This window comes from Sorex araneus, chromosome X (genome assembly GCF_027595985.1).
Source record: "Sorex araneus isolate mSorAra2 chromosome X, mSorAra2.pri, whole genome shotgun sequence".
Lineage (NCBI taxonomy): Eukaryota > Metazoa > Chordata > Mammalia > Eulipotyphla > Soricidae > Sorex > Sorex araneus.
The window spans coordinates 104,990,639-105,010,140 of NC_073313.1; the positions used below are offsets into that span (position 1 = coordinate 104,990,639).

General features: G+C 40.2%; 1 protein-coding gene across 4 annotated transcripts in view; it reads left to right on the forward strand.

The window, feature by feature from the left end:
• Positions 1-19,502, forward strand: part of MID2 (midline 2) — a 117,502-nt gene that overhangs the window by 17,375 nt on the left and 80,625 nt on the right. For all 4 annotated transcript variants that reach the window (XM_055122830.1, XM_055122832.1, XM_055122829.1 and 1 more), the window contains exons 2-3: positions 179-894; positions 15,331-15,426. In XM_055122830.1, the coding sequence (XP_054978805.1) occupies positions 235-894; positions 15,331-15,426 (756 nt within the window). In that variant the 5' untranslated portion in view covers positions 179-234. The remainder of the gene's footprint in view (positions 1-178; positions 895-15,330; positions 15,427-19,502) is intronic.

Consider the following 19,502-nt stretch of genomic DNA (forward strand, 5'->3'; position numbering starts at 1 on the left):
AGGTTTGAAGGGGAAGAAAGGCTTTTTTAAAAAATCAATTCCTAAATTGTTTTCTATTGCTTGAGCATCCTGGGGAATCCAGCATGTGACATTTCTGTTGGTTTGCGTATAATGATGCCTTGTCCACTGCTTTAGGGTTTGAAATGGCTTTCTGATTCTCTCTTTGTATTGCTTGCAGGTGAAAGCCCAGCCTCTGTGGTTCTTAATGCCTCAGCAGGATTATTTTCACTAAAGATGGAAACACTGGAGTCTGAATTGACCTGTCCAATCTGTCTAGAGTTGTTTGAAGACCCCCTTTTGCTCCCTTGTGCTCATAGCCTCTGCTTCAGCTGTGCCCATCGCATCTTGGTCTCCAGCTGCAGCTCTGGTGAATCCATTGAACCCATTACAGCTTTCCAGTGTCCTACGTGCAGGTATGTCATCTCACTGAACCATCGTGGTCTGGATGGCCTCAAGAGGAATGTGACCCTGCAGAACATTATTGACCGTTTCCAGAAGGCTTCAGTCAGTGGGCCCAATTCTCCAAGTGAGAGCCGCCGGGAGAGGACTTACAGGCCCAGCCCCGCCATGTCTAGTGAGCGAATTGCTTGCCAATTCTGTGAGCAGGACCCGCCCAGGGATGCCGTGAAAACATGCATCACATGTGAGGTCTCCTACTGTGACCGTTGCCTCCGGGCCACGCACCCCAACAAGAAACCTTTCACCAGCCATCGCCTGGTGGAACCTGTGCCAGACACACATCTTCGAGGGATCACCTGCCTGGACCACGAGAATGAAAAAGTGAACATGTATTGTGTATCTGATGACCAATTGATCTGTGCCTTATGCAAACTGGTGGGGCGTCACCGAGACCATCAGGTCGCGTCCCTGAATGATCGGTTTGAAAAACTCAAGGTAAGGGAGCTGGGAGCTAGCCCTGACTCAACTTTGCCTTTTGTTTTCACTTTCTTGATGTATCACTGTGAGATGGACCCTTACAAAGCTGTTCATGATTGGATTTCAGTCATACAGTATTCCAACACCCATCCCTCCACCAGTTTCCATTTTCCAGCACCAGTGTCCCCAGGTTCCCTCTCAGCACCGCCCCCCCCAGCCACCCATCTCCTGCCTGCCTCTATGGCAGGTGCTTTTCTTCTCTCTCTCTCTTTCTGTCTCTCCTTTTGGGCATTGTGGTTTGCAATATCGATATTGAAAGGTTATCAAGAAAAATCCCTTTACCTGTAACTTTGCCTTTTCTACACAGTTCCACAGCTAACAATTTCCCTAATAAAATGGGTCTTTTTTTATTTGACAAGTGACTTGACTCCAAGTTGTTCTCATGAGAATAACCTACTCCCCTGCAGATTCTCACTGGGACTGATTTCATCTGGTGTATAAACCTGTTTGATTTTATTCACCTCTGGCCAGTTCTGGGGAGTTGGCCCATATCTCGCCTCCCCAGTAGTCCACACAGGGAAGTAGCACCCTGTGCCCTCTTGTCAGTGACAGAATGCACACTGCATATCTTTGCCATGATCTTTCCACCTCTTTTAAGTATGTGAGTCCGCGTGTAGGTGTGCTCAAATTAGCATATGTGCTGATCTGCATATGTATGCATATAGCAATGGGAAGGCTGGGTGTGTCTCTGTGTAGGTGTGGGTGGAGGTGTCTGAGTCTATTTATGTAGGTGCAAGATTTTTGTGGAGGACAGTAATGTGTATGTATTTGCATTCTCAGTACATTGAAAAGCCCTAAAGTTGTTACCCATCCCTTTACATGGGGCTGAAGAGAAGCATCCCTTTTAGAAACATAAGGAATTGTAAGTCATGATGCCTAAAATAAAATAAATAGGAACTTGGAGAGATTGTAAAGCGGGTAAGCACTTGCCTTGCACATGACTGACCCTGGTTTGATCCCTGGCAACCAATGCAGTCCCCCTAACCTTCCAGGGGTGATCTTGAGCGCAGAGTGAAGATGAAGCCCTGAGTAAAGCCTGGGAGTGGTCCTGAAACCAAAAAAAATAGAATAAATAAATAACAAGGAAACAAATAGACAAAATAGGGGAGCTTCCGTGTACCTTCAAGCCAGCAGAGATGATCAAATATCATACTTAAAATGAAAATTGAAGGTATTACTTGCTTCATCCATTTTCCAATTTTGTGCCAGTGTTTCATTTTGTGGTCCTGGACTGAAGCATTTATTTGTAGTCCCTTGGAAGTTCCTAGCTCTTTATTTGTGTTCTGTGGCCATAATTTTCCGAAGATGTTGTGCCACAGAATTGAAATGCCTATTTTTTAAAGCCCTATTGCCTGGTGGTCCTATTAACAAATGTCACATCCAGCAAATTATTTTATTTCTATTGCCTGCCAGCTATGTGCATGTTTCTGCAATGCGGTTCTGTTAACTGTAGTTACCATGCTGTCTAGTTACCATGCTGTGCATTCCATCCCTAAGATTGATTGATTTTGTAAAAGGAAGTTTGTTTCTCTTGACCCCCTGCACTGATAGTATGATAGGTTAAGTGGTTCGATCAAAATCACAGGACTGGGAACGTGGAGAATTTCTCAGGAAGTAGAGTAGTCTCCTAGCATGTGCACGGAGTCCAGTCCTTGCTTACCACATGCGTGCCTAGCTCAGTCAGGTCTAGCCCTGGTGACCTGTGGGCCCTGCTGAGTGTGGCGTGGGATCTCCCTCCTAGCGCTAGCAGTCCCAATCAGTGCCAGGAGTAGCCCCAGGTCCTTGAGCACCACTAGGTGTGACCCTATTAAAGCCAAACAAAACAAAATTATTGAACTGATGAGTCGGAGAGCTAGAACTGGGAGTCCGTCCCTAACGCCTGATTAATTGTACTTTCTACTATAGCCTGCTGCCACTTTGTTTTGGATTGAGGTTTTTTTTTCCGTGAAATATGATTTGAAACTTAACTTTATGCTCCAGCAACTGCACATTTTATGGGTCACAGATAAACGATTAAGAGCATTAAGGGAAAGACATATTGTATAAACTTACAGCTTCATAATTGCAAGAGACAGAGGCGGAGATGCAGGAAGAGTGGGGGTATGGAGAGGATGGAACAGTCTCTGCCAAATATTTGCAGGTGTTGGAACTATAATAAGGCATTGGCCTTGAGAAATATTCCAAACAGAAAACTGTGTCCATATGTACCTTTGAGATAACAAATGGCTGATAGAACAAGCCTGTATCCATAGAACACCAGCTTTTTAAAAACATCCGAAAACATAAAAAACATTGGATAATTGATTAGATATTTGGCATGATACAGCTATAACCCTCACCCCCAGGGATGGACAGAGAACATAAGTATTTTACCAAAAGATACTTTAGTCTGTAACTAATCAGCAATTTTTTAGAAAGAAAGGCCAGATTTTGAATAGTTCCCTTTAATTTTTTTAGGAAATGTGCAGAAAATTCTGATTATAAATTAAGTGGAAACTTTTTTTTTTTGCTCATTTTTGGACGGAGAGTAGAAACATATGAATCATTCCCATCATGTGGTTTGTTATGTTGTCTGGAACATCTTTGACTTTGGGAAAGGAGAGAGAGGTGCTGCTTGTGTGTGTGTATCTGTGTGTGTCTGCGGTCATTTTAGTTTGACGCCAAGTGTAAAAGGATATTAATACACCATATTAAGCAGAGAGAAGGTCTGATTTTAGTGTCACATATACTCACTTCTTTGGGTTAATTTTAATTTATAAAAGCATTTATGATTATTCCCCTTAATCTGCTTGATTTTTCCCCAAGGAAGAAAGAGAACTGTAGATGTGAGATGCTGAGGGAAGGTGACCTTGAGCGTACTACCTTTGCCCTGATACAGGAGAGAGAGCACATGAGTTTTGCAAAAGAAGGAATATGTTCCTAGGCCCTTCTAAGTTGTTGGCCAGTTACTGCAATATGATGCTATTTTTTTTTATTCTGGAGTTTTACTGTTGGCAATGCCAATTATCTTTTTGGCAACTTCTCTGATTAGGTTTAGTTCTTTCTAGGATATTTTTTTTTGTTCAACAAGTAATAAACAGACTATTATATTATGGATGAATTGTTAGAACAATCAGAAGCTAATCCAGAAATTAGTTCTTCATTTTAATATGAACTCAAAATGCACTCTAGCACTGTTATCCTGTTGTTCATCGATTTGCTTGAATGGGCACCAGTAACGTCTCCATTGTGAGACTTGTTACTGTTTTTGACATATTGAATACGCCACAGGTAGCTTGCCAGGGATACCTGTGGGATACTCTGGAGAGCTTGCCGGGCTTTCCGAGTGGGACGGAGGAATCAAACCTAGGTCGGCCGCATGCAAGGCAAATGCCCTACCCACTGTGTCCAGAACTTGTTCCAGTCCAGAACTCAAAATGAATTAGAGATAATTTGTGAAAATGTTGTGCTTTTCATTTGAAGTTTTGGGACCACAACAGAAATTCGCAGGGGCTACTCCTAGCTTGTTGCTTGGGGGTAACATGGTGTTCAAAGGACCATGAAATGCTGGGAATTGAACCCAGGTCTCTAGTAGGCAAAGCATGTGGTCAAACCTTTGAGCATTGTCTTTGGCTGAGCTTGTGATTCTTCATGTATTTTATTATTTTTATTTACTTGTCTCATCTACCTGCATATCATTTAGAAGGCTACTAGTGGGTTATTTCTTAAATTCAGAAGAATAATTATGTTTAAGAAAATTATTACAATAAGGCATTTCAAAGTAATTCTTTCCTCTGCTTCCTCTTTCTTCACATACTGGTCCCAATATATATTTTTGTTCGTGCTGCTTGCTATATTTCTATAAAAGTGCTTTTTCATACTTTAGAATTTTCATTGTGACAAGTTCACCCCTCAAATAAGATTACTATTATTTTAGTTAATAAGTGTTGTTTTTGTAGAAAGATGTCATATTTCAGTGCCTCTCTATTGATGCCAGATCTTAACTTGATTCTCTAAGGTCATCACTATGGTTGCCACACTGCCCTTCTATCTTTTCTCCCTACCATGCTCAAGCATGTGACCTTTGTCTGCTCAGACTAGCTTCTTGTCTGCTAAAACCACTGTTCTCTTTTCTGACTCATCCTTCTCAGTAGTGCTCTTCTCTTTCCTGCTCAGGAATTCTAGCTATACTTTAATGTACACTTGAATCCCCACAAGTCCACTTCGTCACACCCCAGCTCTGTCATAAATTCTTTTGAGGCCAGGTATAATACCTTTTCTTTTCTCAGTAGCCTCCTTAGTGCTTGTACACATAGTCTGTTCTCCAAAAGTTCAAATAAGCTCAGTCTTTTGAATGGATTTGCAGGAAGGGAAGTATACCAGTGTCTAAAGGTGGCTTTGGTTGTCATTTCATGAGCTATAAATCTATCTGGCCATAGTGAATACTTTCTAAGTCTGAAAAAAATTCCTGTGAACTACTAGTACTATTCAAAAAAAAAACCTGAGTGTTAGCAAAAGCATGGCATGTCCTTCATTTTAAGTGCCTATTCAATTTGATTGCTGGATTTTCCAACCCTATGGTGACATCTATATAAATCAGATGTGATTATTATAATTCTCTTTGAGAGTGATGTCTTCACATTTCCATGCCCATGGTCTGCCAAAAATATAGCTGATGAAAACCAGGGGAACAGAGGAATTTCCTGAAAGGAATAAACAATCACATTTTCATTTTCTCATTACATTTCCAAAATTCATTACTACAAATAATTACTACAAATACAAATGTAACTGCAGTTACTTTCATATCTCAGAGAGATTGTTATTATAAATATTACCTGACATTAAAGTGAAGTTTTTCTTATGGGAAAGTAAAACACATAGTCATACATGAAGAGAGATTGAGGCATTGCTAAAGAGAAAGGAGATAGGAGACTTAGATAATGTTCAAAGGAAAGCCACCATAGGAGTTAACAGGTTGGAAAATATGATATTCTAGAATGTTATCATAGTTGATTACTTGTCTTTCCGACTCAGTCACTCTGTCATCCACCCACCCATTCTCACTCTGCCACCAGCTTCTCTCAGTTATTTGTCTACTCACCCACTTAACACCCACTTCTGTCTGGCTTAGACAGATACCCTCTCAAATTATCTACCAATGGGCATTTGACTATTTCTGAACCAGTATGAGTATGACTATAAAAGAAAGAAAGAAATATCATTATGAGAGTCTGGGTTGAAAGGGGACACGTTTGTATACATATGTCTGTGTCACTATATATGTGTCTATGTGTATCTGGCTTAATGAGTGGTTGAGAATGACTCTGTATGTGTTTTAGTATATCTGTGAATGAGTGTCACTGTGTGAGAACAGTGTCTGTGTTAAACATCTGTGGGCATAACTGTAAATAAGTTGGGCATGAGGAAGCCATGATTGTAAGGCAAGCTTTCTGTGCCCGATCCCAGTAGAATCTATCCTGACACCAGGGATTGCTCTGAGAAATGAATCCGATCAGGTATTCTTATGTTTTGAAAAAATGGAGGCTAGGATGGGTTATTAGAGGTGAAGCTACGGAAAGAATTACTTCTCATCCTTGTTCAGTTAGGAAATAAATCGCAATAGCTAAATATAATGGGAAAACATTCAAAACCAGATACATTCAAAACCAGATACGCCTTTTCTAACCTTTGGTGATGATGGTGGTGGATGTGACTGTGGGGTGGAGGGCAATATCAAACACAAAGGTGCTCCTCTGAATTAGATTTCAACTCATGACTTTTTTCTGGTGTGTGCCACACCTGGGTGTGCTCAGAGCTTACTCTTGGCTTCTCACTCAAGGACCACACCTGACTGCTGGGAGAGCAGTATCAGGGATCAACCCCAGGTCAGCCACATGCAAACTAAATGCCCTGCCCACGGTATTATCTCTCTGGCCCCCAACTCACAATCTTAAAATCATTTTTGCTTATTAGACTTGGCTTCCATTACCATAGTGTACATGAATCTGAATGTGTTTAGTGTGTATGTGTGAAGAGTGAAATCCATTTTTAAATTCCACCTCTGCTTAAACTGGGTACTGAGTCATTTGAGCCCTTTTTCTTTTTTGTGGCTCTTTGGGTCACAGCCAGCAATGCTTAGGACTTCTGGTTCTGCACTTAGGAATTACTCCTGTTGGTGCTCTGGAGGACCCTTTGGGATGCCAGGGATCAAACCCCAGTCAGCCGTGTACAAGGCAAATGCCCTACCCATTGTACTTTTGCTCCAGCCACCACCCCTTTATTTTTGCAACAATTGTACTGTTTCTCTGGCTTTGTTCACAGATATTATTAATAGGACTCTGTTTTAGAAGATATTCTCTACTCTTTCTTAACTTTGAGAGCAAGTTTATCAAGAAGATAGCCCTATTACCTATTTTTCATCATTCTGCTTTTCACTAATTCTTTTGTCCCAAGTCCTTTCCTTATCAACATCTGAAAGGAGCTAAGAGTCTGAGAACAATTTGCAAAATGTTGACTCAGAGTTTGTTCTTGGGTGGATGAAAATCCTTTCTGTTATTATTGGGCAAAAGAACATATTACTGAAATATAATACAGGTGAGGAAAGATTAAGGAAACAAGAATTATTGAACCCCCAAAAGCAAAGCTTAAAGGGGAATATGTGATAATGACATTCAAGTTCATGAAAGGTTGACATAATGAGGTAACAATGTTCTTAATCTCCCCTCCAGGATAGGACAGACAATAACTTAAATGGTACCATCAAGGATTTACATCAGGGACTCATTCATCCATTTAACAATCAATAAAAAAGAAAAAACCAAAACACACAAAATTCCAAACAATTAATGAATATTATTATTTTTTAAAGCACTAAATTATTTTTTAAATGTGGTAAGAGATAGGAGCATAGGAAATAATGCACAGTGCCTTCCCCATGGTGCTTTGAGCTTAGTAAGGGAGAAAAAGATAGACTGAGTACATTGAACATTTTAGTTCAGTATGGTAAGTATAATGATAGAGGTTGTTTGGGATGATTTGAAGTACAGAGGAGGCGTCTGGCAAAATTAGTTGATGAGTTTAAGAACAGGGATTCATAAATGAATTTATTGGAGAAGAGGATTAAATTGTACCAAAAATGTGAATGACAAAGATTGTGAAGTTATTGGACTTTAGTGAGTGACTGTGGTGCCTATAGATGATAAACAGAATATAATGCACGCTGATTTTTAAATAGGAGTATCTTGAAAATGTGATATGCAAGAAGAAATGGGAGAGTAGGAAGGAGCTAGAAGTTTTGGTAAGATGAATTCACTTTAGATGTGCATTTTGATGTGGGTTATTCAACAGTTGCTCATTCATCAAACACTGAAAACCTGTTAGTTGCCAAGCACCAGGAGAGATGTTGGGGTTATAATAATACAGACTGCATAGTCCCAAGCCTGGTGGAGTCTTAGTGTAATGTGGGGAAACAGGAAAATAAGGAAACATATGTCAGATAGCAAGTCTATGACCATGACAACACAGAGGGTTGAAAGAGCGTATAGGAGGGGCATGAAAAGAGTTTGTGGCTGGGTTTTTGAACCCTACCTGGGAAGCCGGGCTGGATAAGAGCAGGGATTGCTTTAGTCAGTAGAAACTTTTCACATCTTTGGAGAAAAAACATGGGAATACTGTGAAAACTAAAAGGCAAGTGTGCTAGAAGGATTTGCTATAGAACCTTATTTCTCAATGATGACGAAAAGATAAGGAACAGAAGCGTAGATTTGTGTGTCCTTGACTTTAGCATGGAGGTAGAGCCATGCAGTAGTGAGCTGAATGGGGGCCCAAGCTGGAGCTTGATAGCACTGGTGATCTGGGAGGAGGGAAAGTAAAAGGGGCTGTATATGATGACAGCAACTGAGAAATGAATAACCCAAGTGGGATCCAATAGTGAGGCCTCCAGGAAAAGTAGAGTTGGTTTTGGCTCACTGTGCTGAGTGCTATCAAAATAAACATGGGATTTCATTTTTAGTACCAGTTTTCTTTTAAACGAATCAAATAAGAATTTGCACATTTCAAGTAGAGATCAAACTACTATGCCACTGAAGAGAGGGGGAAAGAAAGAGTGTTGGATGGTTTGTGTCACATTCCTGATAAGGAGACTGGGGATGTGTGGGCTTGGTGATTAGATGGGTGCAGGAACTTCAGGAAAGAGTAGGGTAGCAATCTGTTTCACCTGGCTTGGTATGGTTGCACTCCACCATTCTCAGAGTACATCTTGGACATCTAGTTTGTCACCTGCATCTCATCACGGGACGTTGTCTGTCTATGCAACAGCAAATAAATGTTTGGGAAAGGAATAAACTCAGGCATAAGGGTGTGGGCTTCAGTCTGTGGACCAGATGGTGTGTTCTGTTGTTGAAAGGCCATATGTAATTGATACATAAAGTGACAGACTGAAGCAAAAGCAAAGTAGGTATTTTAAGACAGGCGGTTAAAAAAAAGAAGGCAGAAGTGACCCCCCAAAGTAGGCTAAGATTTTTGGTTACTGGCCATTGGAAGAACTGGGCACATCATTGAGTAGACAGGATGGCGAAGACTGGCAATGAGGTAATTAGATAAGATTCGTTGTAAAGGTGTAGTTGGTTGAGAAGACTAGGTTGGGGTGTGTTATTGACCTTTCTTTCTTCCTTTCACTTGTTCCCACGCTTTCCCACTTTGCTGACATCCCTCAAGGTTTAATTCCCACATCCAAACAGTTGGGGAACTTTCCATTTAGGTAAGGTTCCTGTGTACTTTGCATTTCTTTTTTATTTTTTGTGTGTGTTGTGCCACACCCAGCGATGCTCAGGGGTTACTCCTGGATTTGCACTCAAGAATTACTGCTGGTGGTGCACTGGGGACCATATGGGATGCTGGAAATAAAACCTGGGTTGGCCGCATGCGAGAAAAATGCCCTACCCACTGTACTCTGATCTCAGCTTCCTTCCATGTACCTTTTAGCGAGCAAAAATAAAATAAAATAAAATAAAATAAAAAATACAGGCTTTCTGTGGCAATACCACTGGTTCGATAGAACAAACAGGGCTGCATCTGTTTCAGGCTTCAAATATGCTGTGTCACATAGGTGTGTATAAGCATGTTCATCAATGTGTGGGTCACATGGCCCTTCACAGAGCATGAGGAATGGCGATTATGGCCCAGTCTTGCCTGAGGGGGAGGTTTCTCTTGCTTTAATGAAGAGCTGGTGTTTTGATGTATAACTAGATTTTTTAAGGCGGCCAAGGAGGAAGTTACCTGAAATAAGCTGTGTCTAGAGGAATGAAAACAAGGACAGCAATTATTGGAAAGGGTTAGAGAAGCCATTTCTTTTTATGGGATGCTGTCTGGAAGAAGAATAGCCTTTTCTTTGGCTTTATCAGAAATGGCAAAACAGTTTCCTCTGGGAAGAACATAACAGAACCCCCAAGAAGCTGCTTAGATAGGACACAGATGAAGTGGAACTTGGGGAAGAAGGGGATCAGTATAGACTGCCAATTTAGTTAAGTCGGGTCTTTTCAATGAAATCTCAATTAGGCAAATCAGCCAAATCTTCCTTCACAATGTGCTGTTTAGACACATCTGCTATTTTATGAGAGCTATAATGATGCAGTCATCTAGGGGGTGCAGAGGGTCTCAGTGTTTCACAGCTTAAATGGCTTCACTAATTCTCTCATACGGGAAGCACTGAAGAGGTAACTTCCTACAGCAGGAAATGGGAGCTTCATCCTGCTCCCCCTGCCAACCTCCTGTCCTCATTTCCTCCCTACACATATCTCCATTCCAATCGGCCCTGCCACTTTGGCTCTTCCACTGGCACGGCTCAAGTCTTCCGAGAAAGCTGCACTAACTTGACAGAGGGAACCCGGCCCAGTCATTAGCTGGACCATACAGGAAAACAGCAGAACCAGCCAATTTTTCCTACCTAAATAGCACTACCGTAACTTATTTTGCACCACAAGTTTTGCACTAGATTTTATACAGGAACACACACACACACACACATACAACATGTTTACATACCCAAATATCTTCTTTGTTTACTCAGCCACAGAACAGGCAAGAGAACTGCTTGGTCAAATCGATGAAATCATTTAAGCTTAGAGTAGCCTAGAATTTCTAGTTCTAAATTATTTGTCAGTGCGAGATATGATAAGGTACGGTGAGGAAATTGACTGCATAATTGCTTCAATTCTCCGCTTCCCTTTGCATATGCTCATTATTGAGAATCAATTCCAGTTTGAGAGGAGGCTTTAATTCCTTGTAAATGAACAGGAAGTGAGTAAGTAAATGTTCGGTGTTTTCCTCAAATTATGTCTCATAAGAAAAACAGTGGCAAAAAGCCATCAACAGATGGTGTTTTCATTAGGCAAAGATTTATTTTTCAAAGCATTTTCATATTAATGAAGTAAGGTTGAAATTAGAGTCATCTTGTCAGTTCTAGTTCTATGTTGTTAAAATGTGCTGGCATTTGGAAAATTGCTAGGGGGCCTGAGTAAAATAGCCAGTTGCCATCATTTTTTAATGGCAACCCAAGGTCCATAGTCTAACCAGCTCCCAAATTATATGTTCAGCCCTAATTTTTGTTTTCAGTGGCGTTACAGAAGCTGAGAGTCTCAGTTCTGGGCCATAAATGAGGAACACACAGCAGGGATCTCAGTCCTCTCTGCTCTATGAATTATGTATAAGATATCAATTCCGTGACAAGTGTTGCAACAGGTTGCATGTTCTTGTTAGAAAACATTCTCTTGGTGGAATGTTTGAACAGAAACACTTTGCAGCTTGAAATGCATATTTCTAATATTATATTTGCTCTGTGCTCATAAATCTTCATTGTGTTTCTGTAATATGCCAATAGAGTCCTTTGAAACCCAGGGGATTTCCATAGATTTTTGGAAGGGGAGCAATCTGCTAGAAGAAATCACAGACTGACCAAGTCTGTGGCTGCTTTGCATTCTCTAACATAAGCCGGGCCCTTTCCTCAAACTCCAGCTCTCTCATGGCCACTTCACACCAACATATTTGAGGAGTCCAGACTTGCAGCCTACGCTGCTTGTCACTACTGCTTTTCGTCTTAACCCCGTCCGAATTTGGCTTCTGCTTTTATAACTCTCCTGAAGTAAAAACACCGTTCACAAAGGTCCCCAATGACCTTTCATTACAAAATCCAGCTGTCTTTTATCAGTCTTCATATTTCTTGCACTCTCTGCATATTTGACAGTGACAAATCCTTTCCTGAGACAGGTTTCTCTTGATTACTCTCTTAGATTAGTCCAGACTTGAATTACCAACTAACTGCCCTGAAGATTGTAGCCTCCTTCTAACCAGAGTCCTTGCCCCCCGGGCTCTCCGTTCGAACCAGCCCCACGTATTACTGGTTGGTTGATCTCCTAAATGTAGCCCTGATTATGTCACCACCTTGCTCAGAAGCCTTTGGTAAGCCCCCTGCTTAAAAAATAGGCGGAATTCACCTCACTTAGGCACCCCAGACTTTCATGACAAGGCCCATTTCTCCATTTCCACCTTGTCTGCCCGGCCCCACTCTCTTACAACCTCATTTCTAGGCGAACTCACACTTACTGTCCTGAACATATCCTATGCTTTATCCCTTTTAATTTTACTCTTGGGATTCCTTGTGCCCGAAACAGCCTACAATCTCTATTAAAATCCTAGTTATCCTGCGGAACCCATCAAATTTCACCTGTTCTTTTATCGTTGAGGTTAACTTCATCTTAAGCAGAATAAATGCTGAATGCCTAGTTTTATAGGAAATCTTGAACTGCTATGTTCTTTTTCCCCAGATGTCTGTTTGCCTTAGAGATCATGTCTAAGTTAATGATTGCTGCCCTTCGTTTTTTCCTTCTCTCTGTTGTTGCTAAGGAGAAAGCCACAGGTTGAGATAAGGGTGGATATAAAGAATGGCAAGGGAGAGGTTTCCCTCAAGCTAAGAAAAAATAGAATCAATGGTGAAAAACCACTTTCATAAGAACAAAGTTAAGGAAACCAAGATGTGTCTGTCAAGAAGGGAAGCAAAAGCTAAGCTGGTTTCATAATCCAATTTGAAAGTAAGTGAAACCAGGCTATATAGCCTGAAAGTCCATATATCCAGGGAAATACATTCTCTGAGATAGATCTAGGGGAGAAGGATATTAAGGAAACACAGATAGGTGTCAGTTACATGAGTTTTTTCTCCTTCCACCTTCTCTCACATCATTATGCCCTGTTCCCTCCCTCCTCTGCCACAACCAGAAGCTTTTTTGTGTGTTTCATATGTTTTTAGGTCACTCCTAATGGTGCTCAGGACTGACTCCTGGCTCTGTGTTCAAGGAGTCACTCCTGGTGGTACTTGGAGGATCATATGTCATACTGGGGATCAAACCAGGGTTAGCTGAATGAAAAGCAATGCCTCAATTCCTGTTTTATCCCTGAACTTTGAACGATTACAAATCATAGGATCTATGTAGACAGCAATGAAGCAATCAACAGGAACCAAGTGAAAGAATGTTAGTGGGGAAAGGATTAGGAAATTGGGGAATTACAGGCTATGGGGTGCAGAGGTAGTGAAAGAGAGAAGTGGGCATTTGATATTTGGGTAGGTCGTAGAGGAGAAACAGCTAAAAATATACTGAGTTCTGAGTACTGCTGTACGATGTTATGCTTGATTTACAAAGTTTTTCTAATGTATGTATACCTTAAGGTTCTGTGTATCAGAAGGTAATTGCAAGCAATGCAAATTCTGTCTTGATAAGGTGTGACTTGAAGTTTTGAATCTTGTGTCTCATGGGCTCTTTTTCGGTGCCCATGAAAGGAAGCTTTGAGTTACAAAGCTAGATTTAGATTAAACTCATATTTATTCTTTGTTGCTTGCCTTTGGGCAACACCCATTGGTGCCCAGGGCTTACTTTTTGACTATGCTCAAAGATCACTCCTAGTGGGGTTTGGGTTCCATATGGAGTGCCATGAATTGAACCCAGGTCAGCTGCATGCAAGGCTTTATCTGATGTACTATCTCTCTGTTCCCTATGAATGCTACATTTAAAATGCTATCTTTTCTTTCAAGGAACCTATTGATAAATGCGTAGTCAACAAAACAACAGGGAGCAGGAGTGATAATTATAGGTGGTAAAGGGCATTTCATGCAGCCACCCCTGATTCAATCCCTGGTACCAGATGTGATCCCCAAGCATTGCTAGAGGTCACTCCTGAACACATATCCGAGAATAGCGCCTGAGCACCATCAGGTGTGGCCCAGCCACTACCCCACCTCCTCCAAAAAGAAAGCAAAACAAAAATAAAGGTACTGCAAAAACCATGGATTACAAGGGACAAAGCTGTGACTGAGGCTCGAGACCTGGGTTTCGGGTTTCTGTCCTACCTTAGCTATATACTAATTATCTGACTTTGCACAGCACTAGCCCACTCTCATCTACTTCATGTGTCATTCTGATGATTAAATGGTATATATGAAATTACTTTGCATACTGTCTGACAACTAGTGATTTTTTAAGAGACAATAATATTCGCCCTTTTGTCAAAGGACTGTTATGAGGCCAAAATGAGGTACTGACTACAAAATGACACTTCATTTTGGTGTGGGATTGGTGGGCCACACCCATTGGTACTCAGGACTTACTCCTGGCTCTGTGCTCAGGGGTGGTTCTTGGGAGACATTAGGAGGTGTCTAATGCAAGCAAGGCAAGCACGAGACAAATACCTTAACCCTTGTTATCTCTCCAGTCTTGCCACTTAATATTTTTGGGTTTTTTTGTGATTAAAAAAAAACAAAAAAATGAGTGTATTGTTAAGTATCAGTTTTGAGGCAGCAGATCCAGAGGCAGTACACACCCTCAGTACTGAGAATGGCCCTACGAATTTAATTTTCTAAAAGCTGTTTTATACAGGCCAGGCATTTATTATATATGCTTTGCTATATGTTAGTGCTTTAGGTTTTATTTGTCATTTGATATGACCCAGTAAGCTATTTGGGGGGTCTAGGTATACTTTGGTATCTTCCACATAAATTAATGGTAATTTCTTTTTCACTTTATCCCATTTTTGGTTTACAATTTCCTTTTGGATAACAGGAAGCTTTGACTTCAACAAATTAAAAAAGTTATAGGAAACACAAAATTGCTTTAATGTCATCAAATTACTATAACTCAAGCATTATCAATAGTACCCTTTCTGCAAAAATGTCAGTCTGGAGTCAATATGAAATGTTATTAATTAGAGCCTATACCATTGTTTGTCCCATTGTAAGTGTTCAGTGAAACTGAAATACATTTCAATCGAATGATAATTTCCACATGAAATTTGCTTCCAGGCTCACTAAATATTTCTTCTTTTCCTTTTTTTCTGGTTTCCCTCTGGCTCTACAACTCTCTGCGATGACAGCAAACTCTGGAGATGAACCTTACCAACCTGGTTAAGCGCAACAGTGAATTAGAAAATCAAATGGCCAAACTAATTCAAATCTGCCAGCAGGTTGAGGTATGTAACAAATATGTGGGATTCTTTCAGAGGAGGTGGATTAGATGAGCTTGGGCTGGGGGGTATTTGAGTTTTCCCAGACTGTAAGCTCAGTCATTTAGAGTGAGGAATGGTAATTCTAAGAAGTCACATTTCTTTAGAATGTGTATTCCAAGAAAACTGGAAGATAGCTGTTGTTTAAACAAAAAACAGATGGGCAGTGGTGATGGGTCTGGGGGTGGGAGGTGTTAGCAAACTGGAACAATCCCTTCTCCCTTACAAAGAACAGGTAATATGATAGTCTTTGGTCAAGCTGGATATTTTAACTCACTTAAATTGCTGAGGTGTCATGGGAAAGCTGGAAATTGTGAATCCTTGGGTAGGGTGAAGTGTTTCATAGAGTTTCTGTAACCTTGTCAGAACTTATTCTCTGCTTCCTAGCCTCTCCTTTCGTCTCCTGGCACCTTATCTGGTCACCAACTATTATCTTTCCAATAATTATCCTGTCATTGATAATTGGTATCTATGTTAAAGCTGTCAATGATAAAGTGTTACAAACTATCAGGTTTTCATCAATTGTTATCACTATCAATTCAGAGCAAAGCTTATGAAAAATTGGTATCTTAAGTAGACATAAGGTTTATTTTTTTAAAAAAAGAAAGATGTTTCTCAAGAACATGAAACTTCAGCTATAGCACTTGAATCTATGTTGATTTTTGTTGAAGCAACCATGTTATGATTGAAAGGGATTAGGTAAAATGTTATGGGAATCCTCATAAGAATGTTGGATAAAAATGTTTGTAATTATATATCACTGTATCACTGTCATTCTATTGTTCATCGATTTATTTGAGCGGGCGCCAGTAATGTCTCCATTCATCCCAGCCCTGAGATTATAGCAGCCTCTCCTTACTCGTCTTTCCCAATGATTGGAGGCGCTTTCAGGGTCAGGGGAATGAGACCTGTTATTGTTACAGTTTTTGGCATATTGAATATGCCATGGGGAGCTTGCCAGGCTCTGCCATGCATAATTATATATATAATATATGGATATACATATACATATTATATATATGCTCTTCCATCTATTTTAAACAGCAGAATAATTTTGTTAAGATTTCATCTCTTAATCCCACCTGAAGTGTTCTAATTCAGACAATGTGGAGAATCTTCTCATAAGGCCAAAAATTCCCTTACATAAGTAATCACTCTAACTAGCCCTCCTCACCGTGACATTGCTTGGATTTCTAAAGGTACTGGATTTGTTAAAGTAGTTTCTTTTTTGTATAGCATTCCATTAGTGGTTTAATTCCTGCTAGCTACTACATTTGTGGAGAGAGTGGTGCTATTTGTAGTGCATGGGATATCAGTGGTACTCTGTTGTGAGATTATGACATTTCTCTTGAATAAGGATGTTGGAAATAAGGATAAGAGTATAAAGAATGTAGAATATGAGTTGGAAATGTCAGTTCTGGAAACTGGAATGTGAGTTGGAAAAGTGGGTCTTAGACTTGACTCTGCCATTAACTAACTGGTGGTGTGAACTTGATCTTGATTAAGTCATTCAGCCTCTCAGCTTCAGTGTCCTTATTTATAAAATGAGTGTTTGAATGGACTATGTGGCTTTCAGTGCTTTTCCTGATATCATAGTTCACAATTCTCTGAATGGTTACTTTATTTCTTTCTCTGGACCATCTCATCTTTCCCAACAGGGGAGAAACAAAACAGAAGACAGTTTAGAGTGGTTTTCAGCTATCAGAAGCCCTCTGTGTCTCATCTATTAAAGCTTCTGATTATGTTACTGGATTAGGGGTAAGAAACTTATGTGAAAAAACAAAGGAGTATTATAAGTAGACAAGATAAGGGATTGTTTGGTTTAGAATTTGCATGATTGAGGTTGGGGCAACAGCTAAAAGTGAATAAAAATAAGAATTAGAAATCATAATCATCTTCATTATCATGAAAAAGACAGATCTAACACAAATTATAGTCAAAATAGTAAAGTAAGCAATTTATTTTCATTGTGTATTCACTTTGGGACCTCATAAAATCTTATCCTTCCACCCCAGGGAGCTTCATCACTTTGGCCGGTCCAACCCAAACAGCCCTGTTCCAGCTTTTCCCAGACCATTGCCCCAATCCAACCATTATAAATTCCATGTCAAAGAGCTACTCTCATAAAACAGTGTGTCATTGTGTGAATAAAGACGGACTCATTTTGGCCCTCTAGGTAAAACACAATATTTTAGCATTGCCTGTCTGAAGTTAGTGTTCCTCCTTTGGCCTTGAGGAGAGGACACAGTGCTGCCAAATATGAACAAAGTAGGAAGAAAGAATAGCTCCATGATGAACCAACAAATGACTTGCTTAGAAGTCTCACTTAAGGATGCTTATTAAATTGTGTTGCGTAGATCACTGTCTGCTCTGGTTAGGTTAAAGGTCACCTTTTACTGTATATGCATGATACTGTATCAGATATAAAATCTGTATAGAGCACAATATCTTCTCTCAGGGAGTTATATTTAACACAAATCCACCCTGATGTAGAGACATGCATGCAGGAAACAAACAATGAATTTGCTTTTGGGATTTGGGAAAGATCCGGAAGATACTGCTGCATGTCAAGGGTTAGACTATATTTTGGGAGTTCACTCCATACTTTATTGAGTGTGGAGCGCTTTGTTGATATGGGCTAAATGGGATGATTTATGGAGGACCGTGACTATTCTCTTAGACATTGACTCTTAGGAAAGATTAGAGATGTGCCCTTAACTTCCCCATAATAACAGGGTGAATCCAGGGTACTCATTATATTCAGTCAACACAGAGCCTGTATGTCCAAAAGGTTTCAGGACAAGCCCCAGGGTTAGCGATGCAGTTTAGGAAGGAACTTGAGACTCATAAATGCATATGTATGTATATATATATATTGTAAAATGAAATACACTGTTGGATATTATCAGTCTTGGCAGCCAGATATTGAAGGGTGAGTTGGGCCTTTTTTGTTATTTTTTTAAAACCAGGTTTATCTTTAGTGAATGACTATATTCACAATGTAAATCAGGCATTTCACATTGGGCGGGGTAGAGTATACTAGCACAGGCTCTTATGAGAAGACTGGAATAGGTTATTTTTCTTGCCAAACCTGTTTTACTTCCTTATTGTCTGCAAATGTTTTTGTCACAGATTGACTTTTCATAAAGGGGCCATAAATACTGTCTCCCTCCCCTTGTTTTTTTTATTCTTCTTGCTCTCTATTCTCCTCTAAAAGTAAACAAAGCTGCACTCTTCCTATTATTACAGAAACAGAGATTAGGATCACTACCAACTTGTGAGCTGAATACGATGGCAATGCATTCTCTTAGCGTTGCAACCCAGCTTTAAAAATTGAGGTAGACAGTTGGGCAATAATTTGTTGGAGCTGGAGAGAATGGTCTGGATATGTCTTTAGTCTGGATAAGGAAGGACACACTGTGACCTTGCTACTCTTGGTACTTGAGCTCTATATATAGTTCTTTGTCCTGTCTCATCAGGCATCCTCTGTTTACTTTTCCAAAGGAAATTTCTGTTTAATGCATAGCCAAGGGAAAATGTATACCATCAGATGGATATTTCCTCTTGGTGCCCAAGACAGCTTGGTTTTGTGAATAATAACCATTCCTAAAAAATACCAAGAGGGCAGAAAAGAGTCAGATACCTAGTATTCAGTTTATCAATTCCATTTCTTGAGGAAACACTATGCACCCAGTTTCATGGGCGGTCCAGGGGTATAAACATAAATGTAGAGGATTCATGGCTTCCAGGAGCTTCTAGTCTAGCCGAGAAAACAAAATATCCAATCAGAATGAGCAGTATTTAGAATGCAGCATTCACTCTAGATAGTAAAAATAAGTGTAGTGTTGCCCTTCCGTTATTTACTTATTTGGTCTCGTATTACGTTTTGGGGCACTGGGCATATTAAAACACTTCCACAAACATGTAATATATTGCCTCTTTTCTTCTCCTGAATATCTGTAATCCAATGGGGCACCAGGGTTCAATTGCTGCCATACTCAGCCAATGAGGAGTCAGTGCTAGAACCTGAGGATGCCGTGCCT